This window comes from Cyanistes caeruleus, chromosome 34, assembly GCF_971803275.1.
Source record: "Cyanistes caeruleus chromosome 34, bCyaCae1.hap1.1, whole genome shotgun sequence".
Taxonomy (NCBI): domain Eukaryota; kingdom Metazoa; phylum Chordata; class Aves; order Passeriformes; family Paridae; genus Cyanistes; species Cyanistes caeruleus.
The window spans coordinates 1112182-1137935 of record NC_141735.1 but is presented as its reverse complement, the minus strand read 5'-3'; the positions used below and the strand labels follow the sequence as shown (position 1 = coordinate 1137935).

Below are 25754 nucleotides of genomic sequence, written 5' to 3'. Positions count from 1 at the left end.
TCAAAGGGTCCCTCAAACATTCCCGGTGTTCCCAGCCCCGTTCCCGGTGTCCCCAGCCCCATTCCCGGTGTTCCAGCCCCATTCCCGGTGTTCCTGTCCCATTCCCGGTGTTCCAGTCCCATTCCCAGCCCCGTTCCCGGTGTTCCCAGCCCCGTTCCCGGTGTTCCCCTCCCCATTCCCGGTGTTCCCAGCTCAATTCCCGATGTCCCCAGCCCCATTCCCGATGTCCCCAGCCCCATTCCCAGCCCCATTCCCGGTGTTCCAGCCCCATTCCCAGCCCCATTCCCGACGTCCCCAGCCCCATTCCCGGTGTTCCTGCCCCATTCCCGGTGTTCCTGTCCTATTCCCAGCCCCATTCCCGATGTCCCCAGCCCCATTCCCGGTGTTCCTGTCCCATTCCCGGTGTTCCAGCCCCATTCCCAGCCCATTCCCGGTGTTCCTGTCCCATTCCCGGTGTTCCAGCCCCATTCCCAGCCCATTCCCGGTGTTCCTGTCCCATTCCCGGTGTTCCAGCCCCATTCCCGGTGTTCCTGTCCTATTCCCAGCCCCATTCCCGATGTCCCCAGCCCCATTCCCAGCCCCATTCCCACCCCACGGAGATTCCATCAAGTTCCGGACTGACCCCGGGAAGAGCCGGCCCCGAATCCCTCGGGAATGTCCTGGGGGGGTCCCTCGGGGGGGTTCCCCGCTCCCATCGCAGCTGCGGGATGCGGGAATGGGATTTTCCCGGGGGGACCCCGCAATTCCGAGCCCCCCCCGATCCCCCCATCCCCCCTCCCCCGGAGCTCTGCTGGCTCCGCCCCACGGGGGACACCGGGGGTGGCTCGGGGACACCGGGGGACACAGCACAGGGACACCGGGGGTGGCTCGGGGACACCGGGGGACACAGGGCAGGGACATCGGGGGTGGCTCGGGAACCTCGGAGGTGGCTCGGTGACACCGCGGGTGGTGCGGTGACATCGGGGGGTGGCTCGGGGGCCTCGAGGGTGGCTCGGTGACACCGGGGGACACAGGACGGTGACAGCGGGGGTGGTGCGGTGACATCGGGGAGTGGCTCGGGGACATCGGGGGTGGCTCGGGGACATCGGGGGACACAGGACAGGGACATCGGGGGTGGCTCGGTGACACCGGGGGTGGCTCGGGGACACCGGGGGTGGCTCGGGGACATCGGGGGACACAGCACAGGGACACCGGGGGTGGCTCGGTGACACCGGGGGTGGCTCGGGGACATCGGGGGACACAGCACAGGGACACCGGGGCAGCGGCGGGGCCATGGCGGGGCTGAAAACGGCGAGCGGGGAGGAGATCGACGGCTCCTTCGAGCTGCGGGTGGAGGTGGAGGAAGGCGAGGATGTGGGGCAGGGAGAGGCCGTGGGGCAGGGAGGTGCCGTGGGGCAGGGAGGTGCCGTGGGGCAGGGAGGTTCTGTGGGGCAGGGAGAGGCCGTGGGGCAGGGAGGTGCCGTGGGGCAGGGAGGTGCCGTGGGGCAGGGAGGTTCTGTGGGGCAGGGAGAGGCCGTGGGGCAGGGAGGTGCCGTGGGGCAGGGAGGTGCCGTGGGGCAGGGAGGTTCTGTGGGGCAGGGAGGTGCCGTGGGGCAGGGAGGTTCTGTGGGGCAGGGAGGTGCCGTGGGGCAGCCCCACGTCCTCACCCTCTGCGTCACCGGGGAGCTGCACATCGGGGCCCTCACGCGTCGCATCGCGGAGACCTTCGGTGAGTGACCCACGGCACCTCCCTGCCCCACAGCCCTGCCCCATAGCCCTGCCCCATAGCCGGACCCATAGCATGACACACAGCACCTCCCTGCCCCATAGCCCTGCCCCATAGCCCTGCCCCACAGCCCTGCCCCATAGCATGACACACAGCACCTCCCTGCCCCATAGCCCTGCCCCATAGCCCTGCCCCACAGCCCTGCCCCATAGCCGGACCCATAGCATGACACACAGCACCTCCCTGCCCCATAGCCCTGCCCCATAGCCCTGCCCCACAGCCCTGCCCCATAGCCGGACCCATAGCATGACACACAGCACCTCCCTGCCCCATAGCCGGACCCACAGCCCTGCCCCATAGCCGGACCCACGGCACCTCCCTGCCCCACAGCCCTGCCCCATAGCCGGACCCATAGCTGGACCCACAGCACCTCCCTGCCCCATAGCCGGACCCACAGCACCTCCCTGCCCCACAGCCCTGCCCCATAGCCGGACCCATAGCATGACACACAGCACCTCCCTGCCCCATAGCCCTGCCCCATAGCCCTGCCCCATAGCCGGACCCACAGCCCTGCCCCATAGCCGGACCCACAGCACCTCCCTGCCCCATAGCCCTGCCCCACAGCCCTGCCCCATAGCCGGACCCACGGTACCTCCCTGCCCCACAGCTCTGCCCCATAGCCGGACCCACAGCCCTGCCCCATAGCCCTGCCCCACAGCTCTGCCCCATAGCCGGACCCATAGCTGGACCCACAGCACCTCCCTGCCCCATAGCCCTGCCCCATAGCCGGACCCACAGCATGACCCACAGCACCTCCCTGCCCCACAGCCCTGCCCCACAGCCCTGCCCCATAGCCCTGCCCCATAGCCCTGCCCCATAGCCGGACCCATAGCATGACACACAGCACCTCCCTGCCCCACAGCCCTGCCCCATAGCCCTGCCCCACAGCCCTGCCCCATTGCCCTGCCCCACAGCCCTGCCCCATAGCCAGACCCACAGCCCCGACCCCTCCCCACCAAGGAACGACCCCCGGCTCCCCCCCCCCCCCATTCCCCTCCCCCCGGGGCTCTCGCGCCGCTCACTCGGCCGTGGTGGGGGGCGGGGAGGGGGGGGAGGGGCAGCTGTTATCAGGGGGTCCCCCCACTTCCCGACCCCCCCCCGGATTCCCCTGGCCGGGCTGATAAGGGACCCGCGGTCTATAAATAGCTCAGGGAGCGCCCCTCCCCCTCCCCCCCCCCGTCATTCGCGGTCCCCCCGAGCCCCCCCCGGCTGTGGTTTGGGGGTGCGGGGTGACCCCTGCGGCCCTCGAAGCCCCCCACGAGCCCCCTCACCCCAGTTTAGACCCCCCAGACCCACTGCGGCATCCCCCAGCCCCCCAGAGCCCTCCCACAACTCCCCACAACCCCATTAAAGGACCCCCAGAGCCCCCCCAGAACCCCATTAAACGACCCCCAGCCCCCCAGAGCCCTCCCACAACTCCCCACAACCCCATTAAAGGACCCCCAGAGCCCCCCCATACCCCACTCCAGCCCCTCCCAAGCCCCCCCTGCCCGCAGGGGACCCCCGGGACTGGTCGGACCACGCTCTGTGGTGGGAGCAGCAGCGGCGGTGGCTGCTGACCCCCGGCCCCACCCTGGACGCGCTGGGGGTCGGGGGGGGGTCCCGGCTCCGCTTCACCCCCCGGCACCGCCCGCTGCGGCTGCGCCTCCCGGCCGGGGGGGTCCTGAGGCTGCGGCTCAACTTCGCCGGGACCCCCGGGCGGGCGGTGGCGAGGGTCTGCGGGCTGCTCGGTGGGTCTGGGGGCTGCTCGGTGGGTCTGGGGGTCATTGTGAGGGTCTGCGGGCTGCTCGGTGGGTCTGGGGGCTGCTCGGTGGGTCTGGGGGCTGCTCGGTGGGTCTGGGGGATGCTCGGTGGGTCTGGGGGTGTCATTGTGTGGGTCTGGGGGTGTCATTGTGTGGGTCTGGGGGTCATTGTGTGGGTCTGGGAGTCATTGTGTGGGTCTGGGGGCTGCTCGGTGGGTCTGGGGGCTGCTCCATGGGTCTGTGGGCTGCTCAGTGGGTCTGGGGGCGTCACTGGGGGGTCACAGGGGGGCTCTGGGGGCTGATGGGGGTCTGGGAGGTCACTGGGGGGGTCACTGGGGGTCACTGAGGGATCAGGGGGGGTCACTGGGGGGGTCACTGGGGGCTGATGTGGGTCTGGGGGCTGCGGGGGTCCCACAGGGATCCCCCACCCCGAGGAGCTCTCGCTGCTGTGGCCGGAGCGGGGGGAGGGGCCGAGGGGCCGCGACCCCCCCCAGGCCCCCCCCGACCTGGACCTGACGCACCTGAGACCCCGGGCAGGTGAGCGGGGGGAGGGGAGGGGGCGCCGGACCCCCCCCCCCCAGTGCCCCTCCCCCTCCCCCCAAACCCCTCCTGTCTCCCCCTGCAGACGAAGCCCCTCCCCCCGCGCTGCCCCCCGAGCTGCTCCAGCCCTTGAGGGTCCCCAAATTTGGGGCTCGGGACCCCCCGGGACCCTCCCGGAGCCCCCCCGGGAACGCCCTGGCCCGGCGGGCGCGGCTGCACGCGCGGTGAGGGGCGGGGCTTAACCGGGTGTGGTCAGAGTGGGCGGGGCTTAACCGGGTGTGGTCCGAGTGGGCGGGGCTTAACCGGGGTGTGGTCCGAGTGGGGGGGGCTTGTTTAAGTGGGTTCCGGGTGGGCGGGGCTTTGCAGGGTGGGGGTTGTGGGCGTGGTTTGGTGGCGTTTGGGTGTGGTCGGGGGCGTGGTCGCGCTCAGGCCCCGCCCCCCGCAGGTGGTTGGATGTGGGGCGGTCGCTGATGGAACAGGGCGTGGCCGAGGATGAGGAGCTGCTGCTGCTCTTCAAATACCCCTGCGCCATGGGGCTGGACCCACAGGTACCCCAAAATCCAGCCCAGGTACCCCAAAACCCACCCCAGGTACCCCAAAATCCAGCCCAGGTACCCCAAAACACCCACAGGTACCCCAAAATCCACCCAGGTACCCCAAAACACTCACAGGTACCCCAAAATCCACCCAGGTACCCCAAAATCCACCCAGGTACCCCAAAACACCCACAGGTACCCCAAAATCCACCCACAGGTACCCCAAAATCCAGCCCAGGTACCCCAAAACACCCACAGGTACCCCAAAATCCAGCCCAGGTACCCCAAAACCCACCCAGGTACCCCAAAATCCAGCCCAGGTACCCCAAAACACAGGTACCCCAAAATCCAGCCCAGGTGTCCCCAGAACCCCCCCAGGTGCCCCAAAATCTCCCCAGGTATCCCCAAACCCTCCCAGGTATCCCCAAATCCCCCCAGGTATCCCCAAAATCTCCCCAGGTATCCCCAGAACCCCCCCAGGTATCCCCAAATCCCCCCAGGTATCCCCAAATCCCCCCTGGTGCTCCCCAAACACCCCAAGAACTCCCAAACCCTTGAGGTGCCCGCCCGGGAGGGGTTTTGGGGGTGTCTGGGAGGGGTTTTGGGGGTGTCTGGGAGGGGTTTTGGGGGTGTCTGGGAGGGGTTTGGGGGTCCCCCGGGGGTCGCAGCTGCCCCCAGACGCCCCCCGGGCCCCCCAGGAGGGGCTGCGGCTGGAGCTGCTGCAGGAGCAGGCGCTGCGGGCTCTCCTGGCCGAGGACATCGACTGCACCGAGGAGCAGGGGATGCTCTTTGCTGCCCTCCAGGTACCCCAAAACCACCCTGGGGCACCCCAAAACCTGCTCCGGGTCACCTGGGAACCCCCCAGAATGGACCTGTATCCAAAAATCTCCTTAAAACCCACCCTGGGACCTCCCCAAAATCTTCCTGTACTCAAAAAAATCTCCTAAAATCCCTCCCTGAATCACCTCGGACCCCCCAAAATCTTCCTGTACCCAAAAATCTCCCTAAAATCCTTTCCTGGGACCTCCCCAAAATCCCCCCGTACCCAAAAATCTCCTAAAATCATCACCTGAGACCTCCCCAAAATCCCCCCGTACCCGAAAATCTCCTAAAAACCCACCCTGGGACCTCCCCAAAATCCCTCTGTAGACAAAAATCTCCCAAAATCATCACCTGGGACCTCCCCAAAATCCCCCCGTACCCAAAAACCTCCTAAAAACCCACCCTGGGACCTCCCCAAAATCCCTCTGTACCCAAAAATTTCCTAAAATCATCACCCAGGACTTCCCCAAAATCCCTCTGTAGCCAAAAACCTCCTAAAAACCCACCCTGGGACCTCCCCAAAATCCCTCTGTAGCCAAAAATCTCCTAAAAACCCACCCTGGGACCTCCCCAAAATCCCTCTGTAGCCAAAAATCTCCCAAAATCATCACCTGGGACCACCCCAAAATCCCCCCATACCCCAAAACCTCCCTAAAAACCCTCTCTGGATCCCCCGGGACCCCCCAAAATCCCCCTGGGACCACCCCAAACCCCCCCTGACCCCTCTCGACCCCCCCCAGTACCAGATAGAGGGGCCGGAGTGGGGGGATGGGGGGGACCCCCGGGACCCCCCCGAGCCCCAGGACCTGGACACGGCCCTGGAGAAACTGGAGCTGAGCCTGGGGGGCAGCGGGACCCCCGGGGCAGCGGTGAGACTGGGGGGCACTGGGGGGCACTGGGGGGCACTGGGGGGCACTGGGAGGGGATTGGGGGCTCTGAGGGGACACTGGGGGGCACTGGGAGGGGGATTGGGGGGCACTGGGAGGCACTGGGAGGCACAGGGGGGCACTGGGAGGGGATTGGGGGGCACTGGGAGGGGGATTGGGGGGCACTGGGGGGCACTGGGAGGGGGATTGGGGGGCACTGGGGGGCACTGGGAGGGGGATTGGGGGGCACTGGGGGGCACTGGGAGGGGGATTTGGGGCACTGGGAGGCATTGGGAGGCACAGGGGGGCACTGGGAGGGGATTGGGGGGCACTGGGAGGGGATTGGGGGGCACTGGGAGGGGATTGGGGGGCACTGGGGGGCACAGGGGGGCACTGGGAGGGGGATTGGGGGGCACTGGGAGGGGATTGGGGGTTCGGGGGGGGCACTGGGAGCCTCCTTTGGCCGTACCGGGAGGACTGGGGGGCACTGGGGGGCACTGGGAGGACTGGGGGGCACTGAGGGGTCCGGGGGGGTCCCCAGGAGGAGCTCGGAGCCCCCCCTGAGCTGGAGGAGGAGCTGGAGATTCACAGGTACCCCCCAAACCCCCTCCCCCCAATTTCGGGGTCTCTCCCAGGCCCCTCCCTGCGGCCGTTTTGGGGTCTCCTTTGACCTCCCCCCTCCCCAAATTTGGGGTCTCCCCCTCCCCCCAGGCCCTCGCCGTGGCCGTTCCGGGGGTCCCGCCCCACCCGGGCTCTGCTCTCGGGGTCGTCGCTGTCGCTCTGGACCCCCCCAGGCTCGGGGGGCACCCGAGAGCAGCTGAACCTCCGCGGTGAGACCCCCCCAAAAACCCCTCGGACCCTCCCCCAAATCAGCCTGAGACCCGCCCCAGCACCCCCAAATCCCTTGGGACCCCCCCCCCCCCAAACTCTCCTGCGACCCCTCCCAGGGTTCCCAGATCTCTTCCAGATCCCCCCGGGACACCCCAAATCCTCCCCGGGACCACCCCAGAGCCCCCCGGGACCACCCCAGAGCCCCCAAATCCCCCCGGGACACCCCAAATCCCCCCTGGGACCACCCCAGAGCCCCCAAATCCCCCCGGGACCACCCCAGAGCCCCCAAATCCCCCCGGGACACCCCAAATCCCCCCGGGACCACCCCAGAGCCCCCCGGGACCACCCCAGAGCCCCCAAATCCCCCCGGGACACCCCAAATCCTCCCGGGACCACCCCAGAGCCCCCAAATCCCCCCTGGGACCACCCTGACCCCCCTTTTTCCGCCCCCAGGCTGTGAGGTGACCCCCGAGGTGGATTTGGGGGCGCAGAAATTCGGCATCAAAATCCGGGTTCCGACACCGGGGGGGACAAGGGAGACCCTGCTGCGGTGCCGTGATGTGGGTGGGGGTCCTGGGGGTCCTGGGGGGACCTGGGGGGGTCCTGGGGGGTCCCGGGGGGGTCCCGGGGGGTCCTGGGGGGATCCTGGGGGGTCCTGGGGGGTCCCGGGGGGGTCCTGGGGGGATCCTGAGGGGTCCCGGGGGGGTCCTGGAGGGTCCCGGGGGGTCCCGGGGGGTCCTGGGGGGATCCTGGGGGGTCCCGGGGGGGTCCCGGGGGGTCCTGGGGGGTCCTGGGAGGATCCTGGTGGAATTTTGTGGGATTTCTGGGGGTCTCAGGGGGATCGCTGGGGGTCCCAGGGGGTCTGGGGAGGGTCCCAGGGGGTCCCGGGGGGTTCTGGGGAGGGGAAATAGGAATTGGGGTGGGGGTCCCAAAGGGATTTGAGCGTCCTGGGGGGCTCCTGGGGAGGTTTTTTTGGTTTTTTTTTGCGTTCTCGGGGATTTTGGGGGGTCTGGGGAGAGTTTGGGGGTCCTGGGAGCAGCTGGGGGAGGGGCTTGAAGGAGCTCGAGGGTTCCTGGGGGAATTCCGGGGGGGGAATTTTGGGGTTTCAGGAATTCGGAGGGGTCCGGGAGGAGCTGGGAGGGAATTTTGGGGAATTTCAGGGAATTTGAAGGATCCCGTGGTTTTCTGGAGGATTTTTTTTGCGGGGGGGGGGTCTCAGGGAGCTCGAGAATTCCTGGGAAATTTTGGGGATTTCACAAAGTTCTGGGGGGGCAGGGAGGATCCGGGGTTGAAATCGGAAATTTTGGGGTTCCCATTGTGCCCCCCCCCCCAGCCCCCCCAATTCGCCCGCTGGCTCTGCGGGTGCCGCGTGGCCTCGGGGGGGGGGTCCCCACCGGCCTCAGAGCTCCGGGCCCAAATCCGGGGGGTCCTGGGGGTCCTGGGGGTGCAGCCGGACCCCCCCGGGACCCCCACCCGGCCCCCCCCGGACCCCCGGCGGCTGCTGCCCCCCCGCTTCCACCGCCGGCTCAAAGGCAAGCAGGTACCGGGACCCCTCCCCACCCCCCCACAGCCCCCTCCTCATATTTTAAACCCCCCCCCTCACCTCCGAGCCCCCTCCCCAGTTCACCCAGCGCCTCCTGGAGGTTTTGCACCGGGTGGGGCCCCTGAGCCCCCCCCAGGCCCGGCTGCGCTTCGTGGAGACCTGGAGGGCTCTGCCCGGCTTCGGACTGGGACACTTCGTGGTCAGGTACTGGGAGCACTGGGAGCGACTGGGGGGCACTGGGAGGGAACTGGGAGGGACTGGGAGGGACTGGAGGGACTGGGAGGGAACTGGGGGGCACTGGGAGGGAACTGGGGGGCACTGGGAGCGACTGGGGGGGGATTGGGAGGGACTGGGAGGGAACTGGGGGGCACTGGGAGGGACTGGAGGGGGACTGGGAGGGACTGGGAGGGAACTGGGGGGGACTGGAGGGGCACTGGGGGGCACTGGGAAGGACTGGGGGGCACTGGGAAGGACTGGGAGGAAGGTCCCAGGTGTTCTGGGGGGGTCCGAGCCGCGTTTTTGGGGGTCCCGCAGGTTCCGGGGGCTTCCCAGCTGTATTTTCGGGTGTCCCAGCTGTGTTTTTGGGGTTCCCAGCTGTATTTTTGGGTTTCCAATTGTATTTTCGGTGTTCCCAGAGATGTTTTTGGGGTTCCCAGCTGTGTTTTGGGGTTTCCAATTGTATTTTCGGGTGTCCCAGCGGTGTTTTTGGGGTTCCCAGCGGTGTTTTTGGGGTTCCCAGAGATGTTTTTGGGGTTCCCAGAGATGTTTTTGGGGTTCCCAGCTGTGTTTTTGGGGTTCCCAGCTGTGTTTTGGGGGTTCCCAGCGGTGTTTTTGGGGTTCCCAGCGGTGTTTTTGGGGTTCCCAGAGATGTTTTTGGGGTTCCCAGCTGTGTTTTTGGGGTTCCCAGCTGTATTTTGGGGTTCCCAGCTGTATTTTCGGGTGTCCCAGCTGTATTTTCGGGTGTCCCAGCTGTGTTTTTGGGGTTCCCAGCGGTGTTTTTGGGGCTCCCAGCGGTGTTTTTGGGGTTCCCAGCTGTATTTTGGGGTTCCCAGCTGTATTTTCGGGTGTCCCAGCGGTGTTTTTGGGGTTCCCAGCGGTGTTTTTGGGGTTCCCAGCTGTATTTTCGGGTGTCCCAGCTGTATTTTCGGGGTTCCCAGCGGTGTTTTTGGGGCTCCCAGCTGTATTTCTGGGGTTCCCAGCTGTATTTTCGGGGGTTTTTGGGGTCCCGCAGGTTTCGGGGTGCAGCGCACCAGGAGGTTTTGGCCGTGGGGCCCTCGCGGCTGCTCCGGATCGAGCTCGGCTCCGGCGCCGTCACCCGGAGCTGGAGCTACAGCGACCTGCACCAGTGGGACGTGAACTGGGACAGCCAGCAGGTCAACTGGGAGCACTGGGAGCACTGGGAACGGGCTGGGGGGGACTGGGAATGGGCTGGGGGGGACTGGGAATGGGCTGGGGCGGACTGGAAGGGACTGGGAATGGGCTGGGGGGACTGGGGGGAACTGGGGGGAACTGGGGGGAACTGGGAATGGGCCGGAGGAAATTGGGAAAGGGCTGGGGGGGACTGGGAGCACTGGGAATGAGCTGGGGGGAACTGGAAGGGACTGGGAATGGGCTGGGGGGGGACTGGGAGCACTGGGAATGGGGTGGGGGGGATTGGGGGGAACTGAGAATGGGCTGGGGGGAACTGGGAATGGGCTGGGGGAACACTGGAAGGGACTGGGAATGGGCTGGGGGGACTGGGGGGAACTGGGAATGAGCTGGGGGGAACTGGGGGGAACTGGGAATGGGCTGGGGGGAACTGGGAATGGGCTGGGGGGAACTGGGAGCACTGGGAATGGGCTGGGGGGACTGGGAATGGGCTGGGGGGAACTGGGAGCACTGGGAATGGGCTGGGGGGACTGGGAATGGGCTGGGGGGAACTGGGAGCACTGGGAATGGGCTGGGGGGACTGGGAATGGGTTGGGGGGACTGGGAATGGGCTGGGGGGACTGGGGGGAACTGGGAATGGGCTGGGGGGAACTGGGAATGGGCTGGGGGGAACTGGGGGGAACTGGGAATGGGCTGGGGGGACTGGGAATGGGCTGGGGGGACTGGGAATGGGCTGGGGGGGACTGGGGGGAACTGGGAATGGGCTGGGGGGGACTGGGAATGGGTTGGGGGGAACTGGGAGCACTGGGAATGGGCTGGGGGGACTGGGAATGGGCTGGGGGGAACTGGGAATGGGCTGGGGGGACTGGGGGGAACTGGGAATGGGCTGGGGGGGACTGGGAATGAGCTGGGGGGAGCTGGGAATGGGCTGGGGGGGCACCCAAAGCCACTGGGAATGGGCTGGGAGTGACTGGGAAGGACTGGGCGGGACTGGGAAGCCGCGCTGAGGTTTTGGGGAGGGGTCTCACCCCTCTGTGCCCCCCCCCAGGTGCGGCTGTGGCTGAGCGGTGACGTCACCCTGGGGCTCCAGGTGCTCTCGGCCCCCCCCCGGATGCTGCACCAGTTTTTGGGGGGGTACCTGGCCCTGGCGGGGGGGTCCCGGGACCCCCGGGAGCTGCAGAGGCTCATGGAGGGGGGGTACGACCCCTGAGCCCCCCCCCAACCCCAAATGTCACCCCCCACCCCCGCAAGGCTGAACACGATCGTGGCTCAAAGGGACTGCGGCGTTTGGGGGGGGCGGGGGGGTTTGAACCCCCCAAATCCCTGTGGGAGGAGCTTGGATCCCCCTAAATTCCTGTGGGAGGGGCTTGGATCTCCCCAAAATCCTTGTGGGAGGGGCTTGGGCCCCCCAAATCCCTGTGGGAGGGGCTTGGATCCCCCCAATCCTTGTGGGAGGGGCTCAGACCCCCCCAAATCCTTGTGGGAGGGGCTTGGATCCTCCCAAATTCCTGTGGGAGGGGTTTGGATCCCCCCAAATTCCTGTGGGAGGGGTTTGGATCCCCCAAATTCCTGTGGGAGGGGCTTGGATCCCCCAAATCTTTGTGGGAGGGGCTTGGATCCCCCCAAATCCTTGTGGGAGGGGCTTGGAGTCCCCAAATCCCTGTGGGAGGGGCTTGGATCCCCCTAAATTCCTGTGGGAGGGGCTCAGACCCCCCCAAATCCTTGTGGGAGGGGCTTGGAGTCCCCAAATCCCTGTGGGAGGGGCTTGGATCCCCCCAAAATTCTTGTAGGAGGGGTTTGGAACCCCCCAAATCCCTGTGGGAGGGGCTTGGGCCCCCCAAAATCCTTGTGGGAGGGGCTTGGATCCCCCCCAAATCCCTGTGGGAGGGGCTCGGGCCCCCCCAGCCCCATACATGGGGGTCCCCCCATCTCTCACTGTCCTCACACTGTGGGACCCCCTTTCCCCCCGACCCCCAAATCCCCCCCACCCCCAAAATGCCCCCGATTCTCCTCCTGCCCCCCCTCATTTCCCCCCCCCCTCCCAGAGAGCCCCAATTTCCCCCTTTTTCCCCCCAAAACCGGGGTCACTGCTCCGCTCTTTATTGGGGGGGCAGCGCCCCAGAACCGACAGGAGGTGGAGGGGGGGGAGGGGCAGCGCCCCCAGACCCCCCCCTGAGGGGTGGGGGTGTCCCCGGGGGGGGCCCCAGGGGGGTCCCCGGGGTTTGGGGGGGTCACCGGATGGCGATGAGCCCCACGTCCATCAGCTTCTGGATCTTCTGGGCGATCAGGGGGTTCTTGAGGTGCCTGGGGAGGGGGGGGACGGGTCAGCGGGGGGACAGCGGGCTGGGGACACCCAGTGACACCTCGGGGACACCGTGGGGACACGGCCCCTCCCACCCTGGGGGGCTCTGGGTGGGCTCAGGGTCACCCTGTAATACCCTGGGACACTTTGGGGACACCCTGGGGGGCTCTGGGTGGGCTCAGTGTCACCCTGTCACACCCTGGGACACTTTGGGGACAGTTGGGGACACCCTGGGGGGCTCTGGGTGGGCTTCGTGGTGACAGTGCCACCCCCTTGGGACACTTTGGGGACAGCTGGGGACCCTCAGGGACAGCTGGGGACACCCTGGAGGGCTCTGGGTAGGCTCAGTGTCACCCTGTCACACCTTGGGCGCTGCCTGGGACACTCTGGGGACAGTTGGGGACCTCTGTGACCCCTGGGGTCACCTCAGGGACAGCTGGGGACACACTGGGTGGGCTCAGGGTCACCGTGTCACACCCTGGGATGCTTTGGGGACAGCTGGGGACACCCTGGGGGGCTCTGGGTGAGCTCAGGATCACCCTGCCACACCTTGGGACAATTTGGGACACTTTAGGGACAGTTGGGGACACCCTGGGTGGGCTCAGGGTGACCCTGACACACCCTGGGTGTCTCTGTCTGGGCTGGTGGTGACAGTGCCACCCCCTTGGGACACTTTGGGGCCAGTTTGGGACACCCTGGGTGGGCTCAGGGTGACCCTGTCACACCCTGGGACACTTTGGGGACAGTTTGGGACACCCTGGGTGGGCTCAGGGTGACCCTGACACACCCTGGGTGTCTCTGTCTGGGCTGGTGGTGACAGTGCCACCCCCTTGGGACACTTTGGGGACAGTTTGGGACACCCCGGGTGGGCTCAGGGTGACCCTGTCACACCCTGGGACACTTTGGGGACAGTTTGGGACACCCTGGGTGGGCTCAGGGTGACCCTGTCACACCCTGGGTGTCTCTGGCTGGGCTGGTGGTGACAGTGCCACCCCCTGGGGACACTTTGGGGCACTCACTCGCTCAGGGCCTGGGGGTCCTTCTGCATCTGCTCGAGGATGAGGCGCATGGCGGGGTCCCCCATGATCTGCTGCACCTCGGGGTCGGCCAGGGCGCGGCGCCGCAGCTCCTCGGGGGGCTCCGAGCGCTGCTGCTGCCCCCGCAGGCAGCGCCGCTGCCCCTCTGCGGCCTCCTGGGGGGCACCGGGGGGTCAGGGGGGCACTGGGGGGGTCATGGGGGGCACTGGGGGGCACTGGGGGGGTCATGGGGGGTCATGGAGGGAACAGGGGTCGGGGGCTCACAGGGGGGAACAGGAGCTCAGACAAGGGTACAGGGATTTGGGGGGGGGTCCCAGGGGTCGGGGGGGTCAGAGAGAGGAGCAGAGGGGTCAGGGGGGGTCCCAGGGGGGGTCCCAGGGGGGGCAGAGGGGTCGGGAGGGGTCCTAGAGATCAAGGGGGGTCCCAGGGGGGTCAGCAGAGGCTCAAGGGGGGGTCCCAGGGGGGTTTTAGGAGGGGGGTCCCAGGGGTCAGCAGGGTGACAGAGGACAGGGGGCAGTGACAGGGGGTCACCCACCCCCGGGAGGGTCCCAGAGGCTCGGGGGGGTCCCGGGGGGGTCCCGGGGGGGGGGTCCCAGGGTCACCTTGCAGGAGGGGTCGAGGTCCAGGGCGCGCTGATAAACCTCCATGGCCTTGGTGTAATCGCGCATGGCCTCGAGCGCCGCTGCCTTCCGCGTGTAGCCCTTGACTGGGGACACGGGGGGGACACAGGGGGACACAGGGACACGGGGGGACACGGGGGGACACGGGGACACGGGGGGACACAGGGGGGACACGGGGGGGGACACGGGGGGGACACGGGGGGGACACGGGGGGACACGGGGACAGGCAGAGGGACACGGGGGGGACACGGGGGGACATGGGGACAGGAGAGGGACACGGGGACACGGGGGGGACACGGGGGGGACACGGGGACACGGGGGGACACGGGGGGACACAGGGGGGACACAGGGGGGACACGGGGGGGGACACGGGGGGGACACGGGGGGGGACACGGGGGGGGACACAGGGGGACACGGGGGGGACACAGGGGGACACGGGGGGGACACGGGGGGGACACGGGGGGGACACAGGGGGACACGGGGGGGACACGGGGACAGGAGAGGGACACGGGGACACGGGGGGGGACACGGGGGGGGACATGGGGGGGGACCCGGGGGGGACACGGGGACAAGCAGAGGGACACGGGGACACAGGGGGGACACGGGGGGGGACACGGGGGGACACGGGGACATGGGGGGGACACGGGGGGGGACACGGGGACAAGCAGAGGGACACGAGGACACAGGTTCAGGTGTTCAGGTACAGGTGGAGGGACACAGGGACGGGAGAGGACAGGAGGGGTCGTGGGGACAGGTAGGACATTGGGACAGATGGGGACACAGGGACGTGGGGACACGGGAGGGGACAGGAGGCACACGAGGACGGGGGGGACACAGGGACAGGAGAGGACACAGGGACAGGTGTTCAGGTACAGGTGGGGGACATTGGGACAGGTGGGGACAGGGGGGTCACAGGGACAGAGGGACATGGGGACACAGGAGGGGACAGGGAGAGCAGGAAGGGACACGCAGGCACAGGAGGAGGTGGATGAGGATGATGAGGGCAGAGCCGAGGAAGGGCAGGGCCTGTCCCCTCCTGTCCCCTCGTGCCCCCCACTCACTGAAGGTGGGCTCCAGCCGGATGCACTCCTCACAGTCCTGGGCAAAAACGGGGGGGTCAGGAGTGTCCCAGGAGCCCCAAAGAGCCCCCTCTGTGCCCCCAAGTGCCCTTTGTCCCCAAAAGCCAGCACCCCCCGGCCCTGTGTCCCCCCCAAAACTCTCCAGGACCCCCCCAGGACTCTCAGACCAATCCCAAATCCTTCCCCAAACTGATCCCCGCCCCCCAAACCAACCCCCAGCCCCCCAAACCAACCCTCAGGACCATCTTACACCCCTCAAAATGCTCCAAGACCCTCAAATCCATCCCCAGCCCCCCAAATCCAGCCCCAGGACCCTCTTACACCCCTCAAAATGCTCCAAGACCCTCAAATCCATCCCCAGCCCCCCAAATCCAGCCCCAGGACCCTCTTACACCCCTCAAAGCACCCCAGCAACCCCAAATCTCTCCCAAACCCCATCCTCAAACTGACCCCCAACCCTTAAACCAACCCTCAGGACCCTCTTACACCTCTCAAACCGCTCCAGGACCCTCAAAAAACCAGCCCCCAGACCCCTAAAACAAACCCCAGGACCATCCTGCACCCCTCAAAGCACCCCAGCACCCCCGAACCCAGCCCCAGACCTTGAGGGCGAGGGGGAACTCGAGCAGTTTGGTGTAGCAGGCAGCACGGTTGCTGTAGAGCCGCGCCTCGTGCGGGTTGCGCCGGATGGCCTCGCTGTAGTGCTTCATGGCCTGGGGGTAATCCCCTAAAAAAAAACAGACCCCTCCTCACTCTCAAGGGGTTCCCCAACCCCTCAGGACCCCCCCCCCCCACCCCCAAAACCCCTCAGAGCACCCCCCAGACCTCGCTGGAAGCACTCGTTGCCTTTGTTCTTCTCCTCCAGCGCCAGGTCGGGGTCGATGTAGGCCAAGCGCTCCTGCTCCTTCAGGATCTTCTCAGCCTGCGGAGCAGCAGCGATTCGGGGGTTCGGGGAGGGGCTCTGGGGGTCCCCCCCCGTTGTCCCCGTGCCCCCCAACGTCACCTGCTGACACTTCTTGAGCACGTCGGGCGTGCGGTGCTCGGCCAGGGATTTGTTGTAGAAGTGCACGGCGTCCTTGTAGCGCTCCTCGCGGAAATACGAGTTCCCGATCCGCGCGTACGCCCTGGGGGCAGCGGGGAGGGTTTTTGGGGGGCACCTGGAGGGTTTTGGGGGGGCCCAGAAAACACTTCAGAGCCCCCCACCTCAACCCCCAAAAAAACCGCCCCCAAACTCACTTGGCAATCTGCCTGTAATCCTCGCGGTTCTCCCGGCCCACCTCGATGGCGCGCTCGCACAGCGCCCGGCACCGCTCGTACTCGCCCGTCTCGAAGTACACGGCTGGGCAAGGGTGGGGGGCGGGAATTTGGGGAGGGGGTTCAGAAACGGGGGGTGGCTTTGGGGGGTTCGGGAGAGGTGGTTTTTTTTTTTTGGGGGGACAGACCTGCTTGGTTGGTGACGTAGGTCATGTTGGTGGGGTCCAGCTGCTCGGCGCGGGTGTAGTGCTCCAGCGCCGCCGGGAACTCCTTGCGCTTGTAGGCGGCGTTGCCCAGCTCCTTCTCCTTCTGTGCCTGAGGGGGGAACCCCAAAAAATGGGCTGGGACCCCCCCCAAATCTACCCTCTGAACCCCCCCGTGACCCAGCTCCTTGTTCTGCAGGGGTTGGTGCAGGGGGATCCCCCAAAATCGGTTGAGACCCCCCCCCCAAATTTCTTGTCCAGATCCTCCCCCCGTGAGCCGGCTCCTTCTCCCGCCGTGCCTGAGCAGGAACAGATCACCCTAAAACCGGCCCCTCACCCCAAAACCCGGCTGGGACCCCTCCCCAAATCCCAACTTCTCCTCCAGCACCCCAAAACCCGCCCTACAGCCCCCCTGAATTCCCCTCAACACCCCCAGAACTCCCCCCCAACCCCTTGGGTGTGCAGGGCTGTGCCCCGAAGCCATTTTGGGGAGCCCCCCCGCTCACCTCCTTCTTGTTTTGGGGGAGCTCCTCGGCTGGGGGGGGCTGAGAGGGGGGTGGAGGGGGTGGGGGGGGTGGGGAAGGGGCTTCCTCCTCCTCCTCAGCCCCGCTCAGCTCCACGCCCAGCAGCACGCTCAGTGTCGTCATCACCCGCGGGTCCTGCAGCTTCCTGGGCAGGGGGGGGGCAAGGAGGCTCTTCAGGGGGGGCTGCACCCCAAAATCCTCGTGATAAAATTCCCCCCTGAGGGTTCTGCACCCCAAAATCCTCATGATAAAATTCCCAAGGGTTCTGCACCCCAAAATCCCCGTGATAAAATTCCCCCCTGAGGGTTCTGCCCCCCAAAATTCCCAATCTGGACACTCCCCCGGGGGGTAGGAGGGGAGGTTGCACCCCAAAATCTGCACCCTAACCCCCACCCCTGGCACCCTGCTCCTTTCCTACCCCCCAAATCAGCCCTGAACCCCTCCAACCCTCCCCCAAAGCCCTCTGAACTCTCAAACCCTTTCCCAGCCCCTCCCAATTCCCTGAAAAGGGGGTTCCCAACCCCCAAAACTCCTTCCCAGTCCCCCCAAACCCCTTTCAAATCCCTCCCAGCCCCCCAGAACCCCCTCGCAGCCCCCCAAAAAGGGGGTTCCCAGCCCCCCAAAACTCCTTCCCAGCTCCTCAGAGCTGCTTTCAAACCCCTCCCAGACCTCCAAACCACTCCCAGCCCCCCCAAAACCCCCTCCAACCCCCCCAGAGCCCCGCACTGACGCCCCGAGCTGCCCGGGGTCGCTGCGCAGCGTCTCCAGCAGCCGCCGGTACTCGGGGTCCCCCAGCAGCCCCCGTGTCCGGGGGTCGGCCTCGAGCCGCGCCAGCAGGTCGGGGGCACTGAAGGGGTTCAGCAGCTTCCGCTCTGAAACGGGGTCAGAAAGGGTCAGACACCCCAAAAATCCTCTCAGGGATTCACAAACCCTGTCCTCGACACCCCAAACTCACCCCTCGCCACCTCCCCGGCACCCAAAACTTCTCTGGGCCACTCATAACTTTTTAGGGCCACCCAAAACTTTTTAGGGCCACCCAAAACCTCTCCAGATCACTCAAAACCTCTCTGGGCCACTCAAAAGCTTTTAGGGTCACCCAAAACTTTTTAAGGCCACCCAAAACCTCTCCAGGCCACCTAAAACCTGTCCCAGGGACCTCCCCCCAGCCATTCCGCTGCTCCCCAGAGCCCCTGAGAGCCCCCCACAGCCCCTGAGAGCCCCCCAAAAGCCCCTGAAAGCCCCCCAAAAGCCCCTGAGAGCCCCCCAAAAGCTGTTCAGAGCCCCCTGTACCCGCCAGCCTGGTCTCCACCCCGCGCAGGCCCTGCAGGAGCTGCTCATTGCCGGGGTCCCGCGCCAGCCCCTCCTCGTAGGTGGCCTTGGCCTCCTCCAGGCGCTGCAGGAACTCCAGAGCCGCCGCCTTCCGCGAGTACCCCTGGGGGACAGCCCTGCTCAGACCCCCCAACCCTGCCCTCGGGGGCTTCGGGGGCTCGTGTGGACCCTGGGACCCCCACACTGTCCCTAAGTGACCCCATGGGGGCTGTGGAGACCCCCAAATCAGCCCCATATCCCATCCCTCTGTGACCCCATGGGGGCTGTGGAGACCCCCAAATCAGCCCCACATCCTATCCCCTCTGTGACCCCATGGGGGCTGTGGAGACCCCCAAATCAGCCCCACATCCTATCCCCTCTGTGACCCCATGGGGGCTGTGCTGACCCCCAAGGTCACCCCTCTTTCTGACCCTATGGGGGCTGTACAGACCCCCAACCTCACCCCCATCTCTCCCTGACCCCACAGGGGCTGTACAGACTCCCGACCTCACCCCTGTCCATAACCCTATGGGGGCTGTACAGACCCCCAACCCCATCCCTCCCTGACCCCACAGGGGCTGTACAGACCCCCAACCTCACCCCCATCCCTCCCTGACCCTATGGGGGCTGCACAGACCCCCAACCCCATCCCTCCCTGACCCCACAGGGGCTGCACAGACCCCCAACCCCATCCCTCCCTGACCCCACAGGGGCTGTACAGACCCCAAACCTCACCCCCATCCCTCCCTGACCCCACAGGGGCTGTACAGACCCCCAACCTCACCCCTGTCCATAACCCTATGGGGGCTGCACAGACCCCCAACCCCATCCCTCCCTGACCCCACAGGGGCTGCACAGACCCCCAACCCCATCCCTCCCTAACCCTATGGGGGCTGCACAGACCCCCAAGCTCACCCCCATCCCTCCCTGACCCCCCAGAGGCCACGCAGCCCCCCAGGGCAGCCCCAGGGCCGTGCCCCCCAAACCTTGGCCCAGTCGGGGCGCAGCTCCAGCGTGCGGCAGGCATCGGCCAGGGCCCGGCTGTAGTCCCCGAGCCGCGCGTAAGCGGCCGAGCGGTTGCTGAACAGGACGTGGTTGTTGGGGTCCCGGGCGATGGCGGCAGAGTAGTGCCCCACGGCCGCCCCCACGTCCCCCGCCGCCAGCGCCCGGTTCCCCCGCTCCTTCAGCTCCTGAGCCTGCGGGGAACCGCCGGAGAGGAAGAGGAGGAGGGGAGGAAGGAGAGGAGGAAAGAGGGAGAGGAGGGCGGTGGGAAAAGGACGAAGGGAAAGGAGGGAGAACGGCAAAAAGCCGGGAGTAGCGAGGAAGATGAGGAGGATGAAGATGACAGCAGATTGAAGGTGCCAGGAAGATGAAGAGGATGAAAGCGAGAGGAAGACGAGGAGGACGAAAGTGCCAGGAGTTTGAAGGTGTCAGGAAGACCAGGAGGATGAAGGCGTGAGGAAGATGAGAAGGATGAAGGCGCGAGGAAGATGAGGAAGGAGGAGCGAGGAAGATGAGGATAACGAAGGTGCGAGGAGGATGAAGAAGCACGGCAGGACAAGCGGCAGGAAGAAGAGCGAGAGCAACAAGAGGGGGCGAGGGAGAAGAGGCGTGAGCAAGGCCGGAAGGATGAAGATGAGGGAGGTGAAGACGAAGGGAAAACGAAGAGGAAAAAAAAGAAGAAGAAGAGGAAGAAGGTGAGGAAGGAGCCGCTCACCGGAGAGCCCAAACTCCTCCAGGCCCTCCCGCGTCCTCAAGGACCCTGAACCCCGCCGGGGCCCCCTCAGCTCCGCCAGGCCCCGCTCGCCACCTCCCCAGGACCCCTCAGGGACCCCCAGACAACGCAAAACCGCCCTGAGCCCCCTCAGGGCCCGCCGTCCCCTCAGAGCCCCCCGACCCCGGCAGGGACCCCCCGATCCCCCTCAGGATCCGCAGAAACCCCGCTCCGCTCCTGTCCCAACCCCGCCGCCCGCCCCGCGAGCCCCCCCAGCCCCTCTGCCTGTCCCCGGGACCCCCCGGGCTCCCCCGTGTCCCCCCCGGGACCCCTCGGGCGCCCCCTCCGCCACCTCCTCCATGGCCGCGGCTCCGCTCCCGCCGCTCCCGCGCCGCCCTCTGGAAGCTGCTAGAACCCCTCGGCCACGCCCCCCGCGCCCCATTGGCCGCGCGCCCCGCCCGCCCGCCCCCGCGCGCGCTCCTATTGGCTGCCATCCGCGTTCCCGCCTTCCCATTGGCTATCGCGGGCATTGGGGCACGCCCCCTTCCAGACCCGCGTCCGCCGGAAGCCGGCATCAGGGCCCGGCTCCGCGCGCTCCCATTGGCCGCATCTCCCGGCGCTGGGCGCCCATTGGTTGGGCTCCACCGTGACTTCTGGAATTTTCCGCTTCTCCCATTGGCTGCGAGCGGCGCTGATCACAGAGGACGGGGCGGAAGAAGGGAGCGGTGGCGATGGGGAGCGCCCCCTGGCGGCGCGGAGGTCTCGCTGGGAAAGCTGCGAGGGGGCGTGGCTTAACCGGGGAGGCGTGGTTTACATTAAAAGGGGCGTGGCTTGCACTAAATGGGCGGGGCTTGCACGGGGGACCGGAGGCCCGTGGGGAGGGGCACGGAGGTGAATCCAGGGGGGTCCCTTTGGGGACTTGGGGGTGTCGAGTGACACAAGTGTGACCTTGACAGGGCCCTGCTGTGACCCCCACCCCTCCCATCCCCCTCCAACCCTCCCCCTTCTCTCGTCCTGCTCCGAGGGGTCCCCCGTGTCACCCCCCGGGACCCCCAGGGACACCCCCACCCCTCCCGTGCCATCCCCCCGATGTCACATCTCTCCCCCCGCCCCAAATTTTCCACCCCCGGTCCCACGGGAAAGAGGCGCCGGCAGGAAAAGGAGCCGCTGGGTTTATTGGGGGGGGGGCGCAGAGGGGGGATTTTGTGTCCCCCTCGGCCCTCTTGGGTCGGTTTTTCCTGATTTTGGTCCTTTTTCCCCAAATCCAACGGCAGGGGCGGGGGGAGGGGTGAAGGCACCTCGCGGGGGGGGGGGGGGTCCCAAGAGAGGGGAGGGGTCGTGGGTGTCGGGGTCCATCCACCCCCCTCCCTCCCCCCAAATCCCATTCCTGCACCAAATCTGCCGTTTTTCCCCCCCCCCCCCAAAAAAAACCGCGGTGCCGAAAAAAAAAACCACCTTAAAAAAGCCGAAAAGCCCCTAAAAGGCTCCCCCGAAATGTCCTCAGAGCCGGGGCTCAGCGCCACGGCCCGGGAGGGCTCCCCAAAACGGGCGGGGGGGGGTCCCAGGAAGAGGCCGCCCCCTCCCCCATCAAGACCCCCCGCCCCCTCCATGGGGCACCTGCCCCCCCCGGTACCCCCGCACGCCGGGGGGGGGCAGCGGCGGGGGCGGGGGGGGGTACACGGTGCGGATCCCCCCCTCCTCGGGGGGCCGCAGCGGCCGCAGCGCCAGCCGCCCCCCCCCGCCGCCTTTGGGGGGCGGCGGCGGCGGCCCCCCCAGCCCCATCCTCCTCCTCCTCCTCCTCCTCCTCCTCCACCACCCCCCCAGCACCCCCAGCACCACCCCGGCCGCCGCCGCCGCCGCCGCCCCCAGAGCCGCGGCCGGGGGCAGCGCGGGGGGAGCATCCCCGGCCGGAGCTCCGGGAGAACCGGGCTGGGAGGGGTCCCCGGCCCCCGCCCGGGCCTGGGCGCAGAGCGGGGGGGCGGCGGGAGGCTCCAGGGCGGCCAGGCAGACCCGGTAGGGAGCGCGGGGCTGCAGAGCCCGCACCACGTACTCGCCGCGCTCCCCCCGCACCAAGGTCTCGGTCACGGCTCCCCCCCCGGGCCGCAGCCAGCTGAGCCTCAGCGACGCCCCGGGAGGGGCCGGGGGCCACCGCACCCTCAGGGCCCCCCCCGGCGCCGCCTGCACCCACAGCCCCGGCGTGGCGGCGGCTCCCGGCGACGCGGCCAGCGCGGGGGACACGGCGGCGACACCGGGGGACGTCCCCCCGCCCGCAGCTCCGGCTCCCCCCGAGGCCGGGGGCGTCTCGCAGGCGTCCATCTCTCCCCGCAGCTCGCCCACCGGCAGCCCCCGCAGCCTCGCCGGCGCCTGGCACAGCAAACCCCGCACCTCCAGGCGCGGCGGGGCGCGGCGGCGCAGCCAGTCCCGCAGCCAGGCCAGGTTGCAGCCGCAGAACCAGGGGTTGTTGCGCAGCCCCAGGTGGCTCAGGCTGCCCAGATCGTCGAAGAGCCCCCGCGGCAGCGTGGTCAGGTTGTTGTCCGACAAGTCCAGCCGCTCCAGCGCCCTCATCCTCGCCAGGGCTCCGGCCGGCACGTGGCTGATGGCGTTGGCGGCCAGCGAGAGGCGGCGGAGCCGAGCCCGGGGCAGGTTCGCCGGCGGAGCCGCCAGCGCGTTGCGGCCCAGCGAGAGCTCGCTGAGGTTGCCCAGGCGGCTGAAGGTGTCGTCGGCCATGCGTTGGTTGGCCAGCAGATTCCCGTCCAGCACCAGGCGCCGCAGCGCCGGCAGCCCCTCGAAGGCCCGCAGCGGGATGGTGTGGATGCGGTTGTCGTCCAGCCGCAGCTCCTCCAGCGCGGGCGGCAGCCCCGCGGGGACGCTGCTCAGGTGGTTCCGCGAGAGGAAGAGGAGGCGCAGCCGTCGGTTCTCGGCGAACGCGTCCTCCTCGATGCCGGCCGCCGACACCGAGTTGTCGTCCAGGTGCAGGCGCTCGAGCAGCGGCGCCCGCGCCAGCGCCCGGCGGCACAAACCGCGCACGTTGTTCTCCTGCAGGTGCAGCTCCCGCAGAGCCGGCGGCAGGTGAGCCGGCAGCTGCTCCAGAGCGTTGGCGTACAGGTACAGCACCCGCAGCGCCGGCAGCCGGCCCAGCCGGGCCGGGATCCCCGCGTCGCCGATGCGGTTGTTCTGCAGGAACAGCGTGGTGGCTCCGGGCGGGAGCCCCTCGGGCACGGCCGTCAGCCCGCGGTCGTTGCAGTAGACGCGGCCCCCGGAGCAGCGGCAAACGGCCGGGCAGGCCCCGACGGCGGCGGCGCTCAGCAGAGCCAGGGCGGCGGCGGCGCTCAGCAGGCGGGGCGGCCCCCCCCGAGCTGCCCGGGCTACGGGAGGGACGGGCAGGGAAGGGGGAGGGGGGGCCATGGGTGGACGGGTGGCCTGTGGAGGGGGGGGGATGGGGGTGGGGGGTGTCAGGGTTGTGGGGGTGTAGCCCCCCCTCCCCCCCTCCTCCTCCCCCCCCTCCTCCAGGTCCTCCGTGGGGTCTTGAGGTTGTTCCCCTCCCCGGGCTGATCCTAAATATAGCACAGGAACCCCCCCCCAGGATTAAAGGGGGAGCAGGGCCCCAAAGCTGGCCCCATAGAAAGGGAAGGGACCCTCCCCCCGTTATAGGGCGCCTCCCCAAAATAGGGCACCCCCAAAATAGGGCACCCCCCAACTATAGGGCACCCCCTGGGGCGCCCCCTCCCACTATGGGGCACCCCCCGTTATAAGCACCCCCTCCCAAGGCCCCCCCTTTTAGGGAACTCCCCCTACCCCATATCCAGACCAGGGACACCCCCAGACCCCCCCCGTCCCGAGGCCATCCAGGTGTGCTGGGGGTGGGGCCCTACCTGGCTCCTGTCGCGTCACGGGGTCCTCGTGCCAGGCCGTGGTTACCGGCGCCGGTGCTCCATGGCCCCCCCGCCCCGCCGGGGGGGCCGCTGGGGGTGGGGAGGGGGCGTCAGCCGTTTGGGATGGGGGGAGGGGGGTCCTCATGCGACACCACCCCCACCCCCCCCCCCCCTTCATGTGACACCCGCCAGGACTCAGGTGTCCGCGCCCTCCCCCCCACCCCTCCGGGGACCAATTAGCAGCGTCACTAATGAACCCGTCCCTCATTAGCAGCACCTCGTTAGGGACCCCCCCCCCCCCGGGACCCCGGTGCCCCCCGGGACCCCCTTGCGTCAGCCCCGGCCTCGCGGGAGGGGTCACGTGACCGCCCCGGGAGGGGACACAGGTGACACCCCCGGTGACCCCCCCCTTCCCCCTGGGGGGGGCTCAGGGGGGATTTTGGGGGGGGGTCCCATGCAGATGGGGGGGGGGGGTCGCTGCCCTAAACCCTGATCCTGCCCCTCCCCCCCCCGGCCTGGAGCATTGGGGGGTCCCGGGGGGGGGATTTGGGGGGTCCCGGGGTGCAGGTGGGAGGTGGGGGGGGGGTGTTTATTTTGGGGGGGGGTCACGGCTCCGGACGTTCGGGCCCCTCTTCCCTCCCCTCCCCCCGCAGCCAGCCCGGAGGGTCCCTCCCCCCTTCTCCCCCCCCCGCTGGAGCATCCCCGGTACCGGGAGGGGTCTGGGGGGTCCTGGGGGGTCCGGTGGGATTTGGGGGGGGCTCGGGGGAGAGCTCGGGGTGGGGGGAGGGGTGCGCCGGGGTGTCCCCCTCCTCTCCCGGACGCCTGGGCCCCTCCCCCCGGCTGGAGCATCCCTGGGAAAGGGGGGGGGGGGGGTGGGGACACGGCAGATTTGGGGGGCCCGGGGGGCTCGGAAGGGGTTTGGGGAGGGGGGTTTTGGGGAGGGGGCTGGGTGGGCTCGCTCCGAGGGGTCACGGGTGGGAACGGGCCCCGCTCCGGCCGAACGGAGCCGCCCCCCGGGCCGGAGCATCCGGGGGGAGCGGGGCGGGAATGGGGGGGGGGAGGGGAGGGGGGATGGGGCGGGGGGTGTCGGGTTTAGGGGGTCCCGGGGGGGGGTCTGGGGGTCCTTACCGGGTGGCTACCGGCCGGCGCGTGCGGGCCCGGCGGCGGCGGCGGCGGCTGCGGGCGTGGGAAGGCGGCGGCGGAGGGGGGGCCTGGGGAGGGGGGGGGGCCGGGCCGGGCCCGCCCCCCGGTGCGGGGGGATTTGGGGAGGGGGGAGGTGGGAAGGAGCGGGCCGGGTCCGCGCCCCCCCCCCGGTGCGGGGGGATTTGGGGAGGGGGGATTGGTGAGTCTGGGGTAAAGGGGGTTGGAATTTGGGGAGGGGGCGGTGCCTCGGATTTTGGGGAGGGGGGTGGGGATCGCATGGGGATCCCCACTGCCCCCCCCCCCCCAAGCTGTGGGGCGGATTTGGGGGTCCCGGAGGGCGGGGGAGGGGGTTCTGTGTCCCCTCACAGTGGGGAAGGGGAGGGTCTGGGACCCCCTCCCCAAAAAGCCCCCCCGGACCCTTCCCTGGGTTTTTTCAGAGCCCAAATTTCCGCCCCCAGCCCCATTTACCCCCCAAGGCAGCGGAGGGCGCCCCAAGTGCCCCCCCAAACCTCAGAGACCCCCAAAAGGGTCCCAGACTTCCATCCCCCCACTTCAGCCCCCAGCCCCAAATACCCCCAAAGGGGATCCCCAAACCCTCACTCACCCCCAAGCGCGGGGGGGGTCCCAACCTCCTCCCACCCCCTCAACTCCCCCAAACTCCCCCTCCCCACCCCGAACCACCCCT

At 68.3% G+C, this 25754-nt stretch overlaps 3 protein-coding genes across 3 annotated transcripts; 1 reads left to right on the top strand and 2 right to left on the bottom strand.

Annotated features, from left to right (window-relative positions):
• The first annotated feature begins 1272 nt into the window (after positions 1 to 1272).
• LOC147647740 (fermitin family homolog 3-like) lies at positions 1273 to 11555 on the top strand. The gene is made up of 14 exons (XM_086870876.1): positions 1273 to 1708; positions 3262 to 3495; positions 3925 to 4044; positions 4133 to 4271; positions 4493 to 4595; positions 5282 to 5386; positions 6146 to 6274; positions 6813 to 6862; positions 6983 to 7101; positions 7556 to 7662; positions 8436 to 8642; positions 8725 to 8849; positions 9877 to 10018; positions 11062 to 11555. Exons 1-14 carry the CDS (start codon positions 1273 to 1275, stop codon positions 11221 to 11223), a joined length of 2178 nt encoding a protein of 725 aa, XP_086727002.1. The 3' UTR covers positions 11224 to 11555.
• Positions 11556 to 12097: 542 nt separating this feature from the next.
• Positions 12098 to 20496, bottom strand: STIP1 (stress induced phosphoprotein 1). Its single transcript, XM_086871014.1, has 14 exons — positions 20407 to 20496; positions 19327 to 19536; positions 18323 to 18464; positions 17763 to 17904; positions 17015 to 17177; positions 16494 to 16620; positions 16288 to 16390; positions 16055 to 16175; positions 15877 to 15973; positions 15654 to 15778; positions 15034 to 15070; positions 13955 to 14058; positions 13335 to 13507; positions 12098 to 12317 (listed from the first exon to the last, which is right to left on the bottom strand). The coding sequence occupies exons 1-14, from the start codon at positions 20494 to 20496 to the stop codon at positions 12245 to 12247; spliced, it is 1707 nt and encodes a 568-aa protein (XP_086727140.1). The 3' UTR covers positions 12098 to 12244.
• Positions 20497 to 21210: 714 nt separating this feature from the next.
• LOC147647738 (leucine-rich repeat transmembrane protein FLRT1-like) lies at positions 21211 to 24009 on the bottom strand. Its single transcript, XM_086871009.1, has 2 exons — positions 23927 to 24009; positions 21211 to 23474 (listed from the first exon to the last, which is right to left on the bottom strand). Exon 2 carries the CDS (start codon positions 23457 to 23459, stop codon positions 21642 to 21644), a length of 1818 nt encoding a protein of 605 aa, XP_086727135.1. The 5' UTR covers positions 23460 to 23474; positions 23927 to 24009; the 3' UTR covers positions 21211 to 21641.
• Positions 24010 to 25754: the final 1745 nt, after the last annotated feature.

Coding starts and splice junctions, on each gene's coding strand:
- LOC147647740 (XM_086870876.1), top strand. CDS start 1,273: ATGGCGGGGCTGAAAACGGCGAGCGGGGAGGAGATCGACGGCTCCTTC. Junction 5,387..6,145: donor TGCTCTTTGCTGCCCTCCAG/GTACCCCAAAAC, acceptor GACCCCCCCCAG/TACCAGATAGAGGGGCCGGA. Junction 8,643..8,724: donor GCCGGCTCAAAGGCAAGCAG/GTACCGGGACCC, acceptor CCCCCTCCCCAG/TTCACCCAGCGCCTCCTGGA.
- LOC147647738 (XM_086871009.1), bottom strand. CDS start 23,459: ATGGCCCCCCCTCCCCCTTCCCTGCCCGTCCCTCCCGTAGCCCGGGCA.
- STIP1 (XM_086871014.1), bottom strand. CDS start 20,496: ATGGGGCGCGGGGGGCGTGGCCGAGGGGTTCTAGCAGCTTCCAGAGGG. Junction 18,465..19,326: donor TGCGCCCCGACTGGGCCAAG/GTTTGGGGGGCA, acceptor GCTGTCCCCCAG/GGGTACTCGCGGAAGGCGGC. Junction 15,779..15,876: donor CAACGAGTGCTTCCAGCGAG/GTCTGGGGGGTG, acceptor GTTTTTTTTTAG/GGGATTACCCCCAGGCCATG.